The 12,558-nt window shown below is 29.7% G+C and overlaps 3 protein-coding genes and 1 non-coding gene across 6 annotated transcripts; 3 read left to right on the forward strand and 1 right to left on the reverse strand.

Annotated features, from left to right (window-relative positions):
• Positions 1-200: 200 nt before the first annotated feature.
• On the reverse strand, positions 201-2,175 carry LOC105259487 (alpha-2-macroglobulin receptor-associated protein). Its single transcript, XM_025412564.1, has 7 exons — positions 1,883-2,175; positions 1,620-1,761; positions 1,371-1,541; positions 1,163-1,270; positions 941-1,058; positions 712-868; positions 201-468 (listed from the first exon to the last, which is right to left on the reverse strand). Exons 1-7 carry the CDS (start codon positions 2,084-2,086, stop codon positions 265-267), a joined length of 1,104 nt encoding a protein of 367 aa, XP_025268349.1. The 5' UTR covers positions 2,087-2,175; the 3' UTR covers positions 201-264.
• A 484-nt stretch (positions 2,176-2,659) lies between these two features.
• Positions 2,660-2,766, forward strand: LOC112639240. The gene has a single exon (XR_003123385.1). It is a non-coding gene; the product is annotated as a U6 spliceosomal RNA (small nuclear RNA).
• A 358-nt stretch (positions 2,767-3,124) lies between these two features.
• On the forward strand, positions 3,125-6,858 carry LOC105259489 (X-ray repair cross-complementing protein 5). 2 transcript variants are annotated; one of them, XR_002192936.2, is made up of 14 exons: positions 3,125-3,312; positions 3,518-3,628; positions 3,740-3,963; positions 4,040-4,165; positions 4,273-4,351; positions 4,432-4,569; positions 4,649-4,832; positions 4,923-5,056; positions 5,131-5,274; positions 5,417-5,559; positions 5,641-5,892; positions 5,982-6,144; positions 6,436-6,608; positions 6,708-6,858. XR_002192936.2 is itself a non-coding variant. In XM_011271459.3 (13 exons), exons 1-13 carry the CDS (start codon positions 3,292-3,294, stop codon positions 6,244-6,246), a joined length of 1,731 nt encoding a protein of 576 aa, XP_011269761.2. In that variant the 5' UTR covers positions 3,127-3,291; the 3' UTR covers positions 6,247-6,341. The 2 variants fall into 2 exon arrangements, 1 of the variants encoding a protein (XP_011269761.2); XM_011271459.3 differs by lacking the exons at positions 6,436-6,608; positions 6,708-6,858 and adding an exon at positions 6,235-6,341 and having other exon boundaries at positions 3,127-3,312.
• Positions 6,728-12,400, forward strand: LOC105259488. 2 transcript variants are annotated; one of them, XM_011271456.3, is made up of 5 exons: positions 6,728-6,917; positions 7,255-7,425; positions 9,479-9,516; positions 10,011-10,259; positions 11,902-12,393. In XM_011271456.3, exons 2-5 carry the CDS (start codon positions 7,422-7,424, stop codon positions 12,007-12,009), a joined length of 399 nt encoding a protein of 132 aa, XP_011269758.1. In that variant the 5' UTR covers positions 6,728-6,917; positions 7,255-7,421; the 3' UTR covers positions 12,010-12,393. The 2 variants fall into 2 exon arrangements, with proteins under 2 accessions (XP_011269758.1, XP_025268316.1); XM_025412531.1 differs by lacking the exons at positions 6,728-6,917; positions 7,255-7,425; positions 9,479-9,516 and adding an exon at positions 9,538-9,795 and having other exon boundaries at positions 11,902-12,400.
• Positions 12,401-12,558: the final 158 nt, after the last annotated feature.

Below are 12,558 nucleotides of genomic sequence, written 5' to 3' on the forward strand. Positions count from 1 at the left end.
TTCACATAATTTGTAAAAAGATTTAATTTATATTTTACAAATAATTTGTAATATCTTAATATTTTAAATTTATTAATTTTTACTTAAAAAAATATTATTTCATAAGAATTAGTATTAAGAATATAAACAATTCATTTGAATATCAATATTTTTACAAATAATTATTTCTTAATTTATTTTATAATAATATTTTTTTAGCTATTTATATGTTTTAGACAAATTACATTTTTTGATATCTTGATAAATGTTTATCTTCTTACCTTCTTATAATTCTGTATGCTTCTGCAGGATTTTGTTTTCTAGATCTATATGAAGTTTCTGTACTGTTCTAATATGTTTCTTGATGTGTTGTTCAGTTGTTGAATTATCTAAACCATAGACTTGCTCATTTTGTGCTGCTTTCAAGGCTTCTTCAGCATGCAGATGTCGCAGTTTAAGCAACCTTGATTCATAGTGTAAAAGTTCCTCCTGTACAATCAACATATACATATTAATATTAATGCACTTATTGACATGATTAACATGTTTATCAAATTTATTTACAATTTAACTTGCAAGTAAAAAATTGCTAATAGTTCTTTAATAAAAATAGAAAAATTATTATGTAATGATTACTATTTAGTACTGAATTAATTATTGCTGCTACTGTATGAAATAACAGAAAACATATATGAAAGTAGATTATAATTATTGCTGTTATTATTATTATACCTTCAAAGATGCTAATTCTTCGGGAGAGAATTTTGCTTCCAGTGCAATTTTCCACAACCCTTGTACTTTAGGTTCTATAAAGTCTCTATGGTTTGGTCCTTTTGCAGTAAGTCTGTCTAAGTGCTCAAATTTATTTTTCAATTCCAAATGTTTTACTCTAAAGTAGAAATAATAATAAAAGTTAGCACAAATCAATATATTCTTACATATAATATTACAACATATGTACCGAAGTAAATTTGTCTTCTCCATATGACTTAATTTCTTATCTACTAGATTTGTAGGCAGTTCCGCTTCTGGTTCCCAAAAGATCAGATTCGACTCTTTTGATTTAAGATTTAACATATCTAGAAATGTTACATAAATATATAAAGTATAAAAATAGAATATATATATATATATATATATATATATATATATATATATAATGTATCTGTATGAAAAGACTAACTTTCAAATTTTTCTGAATCTCCAGATTGTTCTTTCAATAAACTCATGTATTCATCTACTTTTTCTTGATAATGTTGGAATTCTTGTTTTAAAGTTTGAAGCTCTTCATCTAAGATATAAAAAATATACGTATATATTTAACCATAATTATTTTTTTAACAACTAATTTAAACATAATTATTTTTTTATTTTATATAAAACATGCATACCAGTAAAACCAGCCATTTCAGCTTTAGCCCACAATTTGTTTAATCTTATATCCTTAAATATATCCTTGGCAACATAATTACTACCATCATTCAGCGCTTTGTGTATCTTGAGTAATTTTGGATCTTCTGTTTCAGCAAAATGTTCCAGTAAATCATATGTGCTCATTATTCCTATAATAAGATAAGATTATATGAAATTAAAGTTTTTTGAAAGACAAAGGAAATAAAAATCAAAAAATACAAAATTACCAAGGAGTTTTTTTCTTAAGCGTGCTTCTTCCTCGCCTTCAAGATCTTTTCCATCAGATTTGAAATGCTTGTATGCGATTTCTTCTTTATCATGAATCTTCAAGTCACTAAAGATTGACTGCAGTTTATTATCTGTCAGGCGCTAAAATAAAAAAAAATAAATTTGTATATATATATACACACAAATTCCTTTTTTTTAATTTGTATATATACATTTGTATTGTTTGTATTTAAGTCTATCTTATTTATAATTTTCAATTTACATTCTTTGCTTTAGCCCAAAGTATATTTAACTTTGCCATCCTAAATGGTTTATCCAAGTCTCTAAGAGAAATTGGAAACTGCGAAGGGTCTACATCTTTAGGTTTATTTGCCTCGACAGAATATTTATTTTCTCCTACACTAGTATGGATCGAGAGCAAACTCAAGTTTATTAACAGAATACATTGTGCATTTAGAAAAATCATTTTTATATCTTATTCAAAAATGATCAGAAGACACGTGTCACGATGCTTTACACACTGTACACACATAAAGATTTGAAAGTAAATTCACAAGTATACAGAAATCCTCTCGTGAGATAGCATTGAATTGACCAATCAAACACAAAGAAATGTTCACTCTTTGCTTGATCTCTATTCTGATTGGTCAATTAAATTACGCCATAATCATAGCATTAACATGGTATGGCTTTTATCAAAAAGAAATTTAGGTTATATTAAATGTCAGGACATTGATCGCGCGTATATCTTAATTAAATTAAAATACATAAATACATGTCATCTTAAAATTAATTTGTACATTTTTCTTAATAATTTTTTTTAATAGTGCAACAAAAATATATATTTAAATTCTCATTGAAACGCGCCAATACGTATAGAAATCATTCAACTCTTTCTCTCTCTCTCTCTCTCTCTCACTTTTTCTAATATAATATATATTTTTACCACTAGGCGGCGAGTCAATTGTCATTTAGTTTCTCGCAAGTACACTTACGATAATACATCAGTTTATAAGAATCCTTCAAAAAAGGTGGAGTTGTACTTGCTTCGGCAGTACATATACTAAAATTGGAACGATACAGAGAAGATTAGCATGGCCCCTGCGCAAGGATGACACGCAAAATCGTGAAGCGTTCCACATTTTTTGCTCCCAATTAGTTTAATTATCGATATACTGAATTGTAATGTATTGTACAAAATGTGGTAAATAGCGATTTCCGGAAATAATTTAATACATTGATATTTTTGTCTCCGGAAATAATTTGATACGTTTGTCATTTTTGTCAGAATAATAAAAAGAGAAAAAACAATTTATTGCATTTTTTTTAACTTCTGCATTGCATTAAAAAAAATTTATTTTATTGTATATGAATGAATATATATGTCGCATAAAAATTCTCAGATTCATGATTTATGATCAACAATTATTAATGTAGCACGGACACACACCAAACGAAGATTTTACCAGCGATTTTAGAATCGAAAAATTCGTGGCCATGTAGTTCTAAATTGAATACAGAGGCGCTGTCGAGCATTTAACGTCTATGAATTCCCGTTATCTTTTTTTATTATAGATAAAAAACAATTATTTTTATTATCAAAAAGAAGCCTTCTATTACGAATCAAGGGGAAGCAAGTGTGTGAATTTAAAATAATATTCAGAAAAAAATATGCCGCCGAAGAAATTAAAGGTATATATACATATATATTTAAAAACATCACACACAATACTTAACCAAATAAAAAAATATAAATAAATACCATTATATATATACATATATTTATTTATTTATTTATGCTGAATCAATTTTATAAAATAATATTTTATTATATGACAATTTTATAAAATAATATTTTATTATATGACATTTAAATCTTTATATTTTTGTTATATAGGAAAGTATAATTTTTCTTGTAAAGATTGGGATTGTCCGTCATGGTACTCAAAGTAATTCAATGTTGCTAGATAAAGCAAAGTTTATTTTAAAACACATTATCCAAAGGAAGGTACATTTCTTTACATCATACTATTAATAATAGTTGTATTTTTATTTCCTTGTATCTGTATTTATTTTGATCTGATTATATTTAATATAATAAAAATATAATCCTGTTTAGATATTTCTATGTCCAAAAGATGAAATAGGAGTAATATTAATGGGATGTGATAATAGTAAAAGCAACAGTATTACAGAATTAGAGAACATTCAAGAATTGTGTCGTGTGCAAGTTGGAAATTGGAATTTGATAGAAAGCATTGAGAAATTACAAACTACCAATCAGAATTATTCTTGGATGGAAGCAATTTATGCTGCAATTGAGTATATCAATCATGAATGTGTGTAAGTATATCTAACAATATAAAATATTGATTGATTTTAAACATGTATCAAATTTATTATTTTTTTTTTATTTCAGAGACAAATCTGAAAGGAAAATAATCTTGTTGTCTGATTTCAATGAGGAAGAGGATGTTGTAAGTCAATTCCAAATGGATGATATTGCAAAGACATTAAGTTCAGAGGAAATTTCACTCATAGCAATGTATGTGTAATGAATTAATTTTCTTCATTTATGGTTGACAATTATTAACAATAATTATATATTAAAATTATATATTAAAATAAAAATGTTGATATGATATATTGCAGTGGAGAAAGAGATCTAGATAATATAGATAAAGATTCTCAAACAGCCAGTGAAGGTTTACTTATGAGTGTTTTGCGAGAGGTAAAACAAATATATGAACATAAATTAATCTTGTATAAGATTAATAATACATAATATAATAAATAATATATATTTCATAGATTGGTGGTCAATATCTCACTTTTGAGCGTGCTATGTCAGATGTACGTTTTTATAAACGACCGTCAACTAAACCGATGCCATGGTATTGTCAAATGGAATTGGGCAACTTTCATATACCGATTGCTGCAATTTCTAAAGTAAAATCATATTTATATATATAAAATAACTAATATATATAACTATATTATATATATAATGTATTGTTTATGTTACAAGATCCCAACAGAAGTGAAATTACCAAAAATGATATTGATGGGTAAAACGAGTACACCCGATATGCCAGAGCAAGAAGTGCCAATTAAGAATATTGCACAATGGACGGATAATAATAGGACTATTCACACAGAAGAAGATATTATCCGTGGTTATGTGTATGGTGGCAAATCTATTCCAGTTTCAGGTAATTTATGTTTTAATTTATAGCCTAATTTGTCTTACTAATATAAATTTTTTAACTATTTAAATTATTCATGAAATATGCCAATTGTAGATGAAACTGAGAAAACAATGACTCCTAAAACTAACGAAAAATGTTATAAAATACATGGTTTCACTGCAAAAGAAAACATTCCTATGGAATACTGGTTGTCGGATGGCACGTACGTTATTGTACCAGCTAATGAGGTATAATAGCAAAATTACTTTATGTAGCTATAAGACATCAATGATTTAATAAAAATATAAAAATTTCCTTACAGTCAGTAAGTGCACCATTTTATAGTTTGGTACAAGCCATGGTTGACAAGAATGTAGTTGCTATAGTAGAGAAGGTTTACAGAGCAAATACTGAAGCTAACATGGTCGCACTATTTCCAAGTATTGATGTACCCAATGAACCTTGGGTGAGATTCTTTATTATTTTCTTATTTTTTGTTATTTTTATTTTGGGTTTTTATTATTGGATGAGATTCTTTATTACTTTCTTATTTTTTATTATTATTATTATATTGCATCTATATCAAGTAAATGACATATTTGAAACAGTGTCTTATTGAAATCGGCTTGCCATTCGAGCGAGATTACGGTGCGATAGCGCAGAGACCCTTAAAATTCGTGATGAAGCAGTTGTCAAAGGAGCAAAATGATGCTATTGATGACTTGTTAACATCTCTAGAATTGCCTGAGGCGTAAGTGTAATAAATATATATTCAATGTATATATTAATCACAAAGTAATACAATTAATATATTTTATTGAATTTTTCACAGTGTTGATGATGATGCAATTGATATCAATGAAAAGTATTTACCGGGATATATGCCGGACCCCGGAACGCAACATATGTGGGATATGTTAGCAGCTCGCGCGCTTAAGCCAGACAAACCGTTGCCACCTATTGCCGACGATGTGAAAAATCTTTTAGAGCAACCCGAGTTTATGAAAGAAAAATGCAAACCAGTTACAGAAAGGATAAAAAATTTGTTTTCCTTAGAGAAGAAGCAGTCTCCTAATACTAGGAAGTGAGAATTTTCAACCAAAATTAGAACCTTTTACTTGGAATTCAATGCGAATTCAAACTAAATTATTGTTTTGATATACGTTCTTTTAGGCGCAGAAAATCGAAAGAAAAAGATAATGAACAATCTGATAACGGTGATGTGTTCATGCAATCGGTCAAAACAGATGAAAGAGATATTACAAAAGATAATAATGATAAATCGGACAATACGATTTCTATACTTAATGCATGCAATGTTGATTTTGATGAAATTGTGAGTATATATAAATTTTTATATTTAATTGCGTTTTTTAAATATATACATATATAATAAAATTTAACAAAATTATAAATGTTATTACAGGGTGATATATAAAAAACTGCTGGCAGTCATCTTGATATTTACACACACATTATAACTTTACTTTTTGAATTATGCAAACTTTTAGAGATATATTTCTTTGTTCAATTTAATTGAATCTATTTTTTTATGAAACTAAATATTTATGTATGTGCATGTATATGTAATATTTAGTAAAAAAATGTGTATCATTAATTTTTTCAGAATAATAGTTTTTAATTTTCGCTATCTTGTCAAAGTGCCAAAAATAACGATGACGTTACCGCTGAATAAGGAAAAGATGAAGCTCTCTGCCCACATACCACCTACCTTTTTCCCATCCTCGATTTACCGAAAATTCATTGACATCTAAACATTATGCCATGTTTGAGTAGCAAGTAATTGAATATCTTGAGTTTTGTGAATCTATGTATTTATGAATATTATATGTGTAATTGCAATTTTATTCGAAAAAGCCATTAAATGTATGCATACAGTACATTTGCAGATCGGTTTCTGCAATATATACCGCCTTCATCTATTTAACTCTTCAATTATTTCATCGACTTGAATATTCGCGAAGATGACGCTTGGCGATTCATCCTACATCTATAAAAGGAAAGACATTGTCAGTTGCTTATGAAACGCGCAATTTCTTGTCGACGATTCTCATATTTGAAATACTCTATACTCAGCGACGGATTAAGGTATTTTAAGACCCTAAGCGCAATATGATATATAATCACCACATTCATATATTTTTATTTCATAAGATAAAAAATAATCAGAATAATATGTACATCTTAATTAAATTCTAATGATGATCTTATTGAAACTAAAATCAAACTTTATTCGAGCGTTATTTTGTATGTCAATAAATATACGTTTAATAATAAAAATAAGTATTTTAAACTTTAAATTTGATTATATTGCAATTATGTATTCTAAGCTTAATTAAAATACATTAAATATTTATATTTTTTACTTATTAATTATTAATACATATTAATAATTTCATATTAATAATTAAATCCGTTTTATCAGGGCTCCCTCCTTTTTATATACAAGCCCCGGATGTGGGTCCATATCGTGCTGCTTAACAAACGGTCCCCGAGCCAAGAGCGGGGAGGACGCGGCGATTCAGTCGACGAGAAGACGCTGAGTCGTGAGGATCAACAGGTGGGAACGAACGTCCGCTGCCGAAGAACAGCATGGGTAAGTCGAACGAGATCTGGCTGACTCAGCTGGCTTCTTTTCGACACCTACGCAATCCCTCACCTGACGAAAGCTAATTGAATATCGAATAACAGGACATTGCGACGCGCCGTGCTGAGATTTTTTGCTCGCCTGTTGCGATCTTAGATCCTCCCTCGAATCGCGTATTTACTATGTGTATCATCATTATGTAAATTTAAGCACGTTATATTCGAACCTTACACTCGAACAATTTTACAATGATTCTCGGATATTAGACACATCTAAAATATGTAAAGAAGCCGAAGAAAAAATTCTAATGATCTTTCAAACATCTGATTACAGATTTTTTGGATATTTGTTTAATAAATTTTTCGATATATTGTAAATATCAAAAAGAAATTATCTCGAGCGATGTTAACGATTTTCTCTTCTGGATATTAGGCTGTTAAAAAACTAAAATTATTCAAAGGATAAGTGTTTATATATATATATATATAAACATTTATCCTTTGAATTATATATATAATATTATATTTAATATATATATATATATATTTATATTTTATATTGTACTTTATACTAAATAATGTAGTTAGATGCTTGTTCATTTCCTGACGTTCATCTTTATCTTATATTTATCTTTATTCATTATTTTCTAACCATGTGAAAAATTCCATAGACAAGAAGAAATATGATAAACTAGAGATTTTTTATGGATAACTTAAAAAATATGCATGTCGAGCAACGAAAATTATCTTAACGAAGACTTTTGCAAAATCAGATCAAGCCTAGAACATTTTAAAATATTAAAAAAATGAAGAAAAGAAAATAAGAATAAGGAAAAAGATAATGAGAATATATGTAAATGTACATCATAATGAGAATATACATAAAACAAGTTTTGGCTAAATTAAATTTAAATTATTCAACTATTACAAACAGTCTATCTTATCTGTGGATGCTGCGTGAAATATCACGGATAAATCTCTCGCAGTGAAAATGTCACGTTCGAATGCATCCCGGTATAAGGTTGCAACATTATGCAATCATATACTTCAATTATCAACAACGACGCGCGATATTTCTTCTTTGAATAAATGCTCCTTGAAATAAACTATTTCTTTTTTTATTTAAGTTTATTAGGAGAATAACGAGTCTGTATTTTTTCGGACCCGTAGATAGATTTATATTTCATATGTTCGGCGATATATGACGCAAATTTATTCCAATTTAATCAACTGCAACTGAATAGAACACGCTACATATGTACATGTATGCTATTGCGTAAATAACGGGGAAAGTCTCGTAGAATCGCGATCATATCGAAAAGTCGAGACGCTTCGATTAATTTTGGGTCAGCGTGAAATAAGAGAAACGCTTTCGTGACGTTTCGGAGCTGACTCTGGCCGTTGGCCGTGAAAAAAAAATACGCGTGCAAATGCACGATGCGAGAAGATATGCTTGCGACGATAAACACTGACCTAGAATTGAAAAATGTGTGGAAACGCGCGTATATATTAATTGGCTTGCGAGAAAAAAAGTGTACATCACTTTTATCGAGACTCGTAATCGCAATTACATATATGCGACTAGAAGAGAAATTATCTAAATCTAGATCTCAATTAAGGAGGTGATTGTAAATGAGAAGTTTTTTTTCGCGAAAAGATGTAAGAGCATGTTTCAGAGATAATCTGCTTAAATAATTAAGAAATTATATTTAAAAATTCTCATTTAATTATTTAAATAATTCGCTAATAAAAAAAATATGAATAATTTAGGAATATAATTTAATAGATACAAGAAAATAAAAGCTCTAGAAATTGTATACTTCTCAATATTATGTTTTTTTATATGTTCTTATACGTCTTTTATGTTCTTATATATATTCAAAATATACATACAATATACATATTCTTGTCTTTAATAATAGAATCACAAGGTTTTACTTGCGCAAGCTCCGATCGTTGCCGGATATTATTCCGGATCCTTTCTCTATTTTTTTTATTGGTGCACAATGTTGCGTAACTGATTTTTCCATGTTGACTCACCTTTTAACTTCGTTTTTTTACAGGGAACATTTATGTCTGCAGTCTGCTCGTCGTATTCGCAGTAAGTGGCCGGACTTTCATTCGTTGCGGGACACATGCACTCCTGAATGCATTTTTCTTATGCTTCGTGCTCCCGGAAGCCGATCGTTTTCTCCGCATACACACACACGTCATTAACGTGGGAATTTTCTGTGCAGAAAGCTGAGATGATTTATGACGTTGGATAGAAAATAGCGCGGTTAATTAATCAAAATTACGTATAAATAACGCTTGCTAATTCTCGAAATAGCGCGAGAAACTGGCTAGCATAAAATTGAAACAATCTTTCTCTTTTCATTAGGTAATTTTGCATTAAATATATAGATCAATCAGCAGTAAATGTAATTTTTAGTAAATGTAATGCTCTGCACTGTTTGCTACAATGTTTTTTAAATTTATAACTCTTTTAAATGTCATAATTTTCCAAATCAGACATCAAAAACATATCCTGTCAATCACGTGCGATATTAAAATTTTATAAAAAGAATTTTTACTTATATTTATTCATACATTTAGGCACTTCTCATCGCAGTACAATGCGGCGACATAATGCGCAAGAGCATCGTCTTCGACAAAAATACTCCGGATGTGTTTTACTGTCCGCAACACAAGCCGATCGGTTTCGAGAAGATGCTGGTCAAGGCCAGACCGCTCTCTAGGCTTTGCCAATTCGAGGGTCGCCCGATACCGGAGGATTACAAGAGTGACTGTTATAACGACGTGGACGAAACCGAGTACGCGTGCAAGGAAAAGTACAGAATTATGGTGAGTGAATCAATTTATTTTCCCGCAAACCACTATACGCAAAGATGCATCATTTATACAATTTATAAAGAAACTAGCAATGCAAATATTAGAGTGAGATAATGTAGAAAGATTATTCGAATCAGTTTACACAAGATATGTTAAAGAAGATAGTGTTTCCTCCCCCGATAAAAATTTACAAATTGTCCAGTTTTTCATTAATTTTTTAATTTAATTTTTAATTAATCGCTTTAATATGGATAGAGTAAAACGCTATAAAAGCTTGCATGCGGATTAAAATTAATTACGTATTAATGAGAATTAATCTTACTTATTGTTAGTTAAGAAAAAAAATAATTTGCTCGATCCATGCCATCATCGTAATAAATGTCGCGTGTAACAGATTGGTGTCGGATTTTTCTCATTACAGAAACGATTCAGTAATCCGGACGGGGATGCAAAAGCCATTGACAACGAATACATCGAGAAATAGAAAAACGGGAATGAGATGCTGCACGGCCGCGATCCACGCAAATCATAAAACGGCGCACGCAAATCATAAAACCCAAATCAAATCAAAGCCACACCATACTAATGCTCGGGGCTGCTGTATCGTCGAGAGAAAGAAGCTCGCAATTTGTATAGATAATACTTGCAATATAAAATAATACTGCACGACGACGTAGATAACTCGTGGTTATTCGTAAATCGATTATCTATTTCTTCATATTATATAGTAATAATTATGTATTATTCTTATTACATATTTGTTATACATTATACATATGCTCTTAACGAGCGGTACCAAATTACTAGCGTATAAAATACTCATGATGAAGAAGTGGATAATAAAGAAATAATTAACACGAGCGAAATATATCGTAAAAATAGCAAAAATACTCTTTATAAATTTTTCTACAAACTTATTTTTAACATGAAGTATGATAATAATGAATATTAAAGTCGAGGCTCTGCGTTTTTCAAGCTTCCTTTCTAAGGGGAAATTAATTTTTATAACATTATTAATAAAACTAACCGCATAATATACAAGCTGGGTGATTGATCATTAACCCTTCGATGGAGTTTTAGAGAATATAGTTTGTTTTTAAACATTTGAATTTAATTCAATTATATATTAGTGAATCTATTATCAAATATTGCCAGCATTTACTCTGTAATATATAAGAAAAAATGATTAATCATGAATGAATATTATTGTAAAGGAATTGATCGTGACAATTGATAATCTATAAAGGAAAAAGAATGACCAAAACATCGCGCGTTAATGAAAGATCTCAAAGTTATGTAATTTTTTTCATAATTTCAAAAAAATTGTTAATCGTTCCATATCATCGTCCAATACATGAATATAAATAAAGTATTTACAAAATAGATATTATTCATTACATTATTTCATCATTTTTCTGTCATGATATCAAGGAACGCAACAAAAGTCAAAAATACACGTGGTACGTAGACCTTCAGAAGTGATCAATTATTTATTTGCATCTCTTTAAAATGCACGTACCACGATCTTAAAGATGCAGATAAATAATTGATCACCTACATGGAGTGCGAAGGAAAATGTAAATTACAATCCCGGATCAATTATTTCCGCTAATACATATCGTTATGATTATCTAATGAATGGCCTTTGTTTTAGATGAGGCTTCATCCGCCGGGGAGCAACACGCCTTATAACGGGACACGCCTGTTCAAGTTCTTGGCCTTCGACAAAGATTTACCGTACGTGCGAAAGAATCAGGTGTAGAGGAGAGCGGTCGCGCCACTTCAAGGACGACAATAAATTTATGTCAATGAATATAGCAATTGAAAATGTTTGCGTCGGAACATTGTTACGTTATCAATTTTATATGTCGAGGATGCAAAAATATGCCTTGTTCCTAATCCCATTAACGAGAATTGCGTCCTAATTTCATATAATTGATCGGGCCGGACCCGCTTGCTGAGCGCTTATATTCTTGTTCTCACTTATTCCTGAGATACTCTTGTGTTAAACGATTTTAACAATTTTAAGAAGATTACTGGTAACTTTGACGACACGATACAAGAATATTTTTTGAGAATATTACAACACTGAGACTGAAAATCTCTTTTTTTATCTATTTTTATAGACTCATCAATTTAGTGTGAGGATGTTGTGCAGGGCCGAATTTAGGGGGGGAGGGGGCAACAGGGGCTGAAGCCCAAGGGCCTCCACAACATAAATTTTTGGGTAAAATTTCCTATCGGATAGTATACAACACTTACAAGGTCTATGTATATTGCTTGACCTTGTTATTTCGCAATAAATTATTTA

Source organism: Camponotus floridanus, unplaced genomic scaffold (genome assembly GCF_003227725.1).
Source record: "Camponotus floridanus strain SB8 unplaced genomic scaffold, Cflo_v7.5 scaffold52, whole genome shotgun sequence".
NCBI lineage: Eukaryota > Metazoa > Arthropoda > Insecta > Hymenoptera > Formicidae > Camponotus > Camponotus floridanus.

What these genes read in the sequence shown, in the direction of transcription:
- LOC105259489 (XM_011271459.3), top strand. Translation starts at nt 3,292, where the DNA reads ATGCCGCCGAAGAAATTAAAG. An exon ending in CAAATCTATTCCAGTTTCAG is followed by an intron (nt 4,833 to 4,922) that starts GTAATTTATGTT and finishes TGCCAATTGTAG; the next exon opens with ATGAAACTGAGAAAACAATG. An exon ending in CAGTCTCCTAATACTAGGAA is followed by an intron (nt 5,893 to 5,981) that starts GTGAGAATTTTC and finishes ACGTTCTTTTAG; the next exon opens with GCGCAGAAAATCGAAAGAAA.
- LOC105259488 (XM_011271456.3), top strand. An exon ending in GTCTGCTCGTCGTATTCGCA is followed by an intron (nt 9,517 to 10,010) that starts GTAAGTGGCCGG and finishes TCATACATTTAG; the next exon opens with GCACTTCTCATCGCAGTACA. An exon ending in AGGAAAAGTACAGAATTATG is followed by an intron (nt 10,260 to 11,901) that starts GTGAGTGAATCA and finishes CCTTTGTTTTAG; the next exon opens with ATGAGGCTTCATCCGCCGGG.
- LOC105259487 (XM_025412564.1), bottom strand. Translation starts at nt 2,086, where the DNA reads ATGATTTTTCTAAATGCACAATGTATTCTGTTAATAAACTTGAGTTTG. An exon ending in TTTGGGCTAAAGCAAAGAAT is followed by an intron (nt 1,762 to 1,882) that starts GTAAATTGAAAA and finishes TTTTTATTTTAG; the next exon opens with CGCCTGACAGATAATAAACT. An exon ending in AAGAATTAGCATCTTTGAAG is followed by an intron (nt 469 to 711) that starts GTATAATAATAA and finishes TTGATTGTACAG; the next exon opens with GAGGAACTTTTACACTATGA.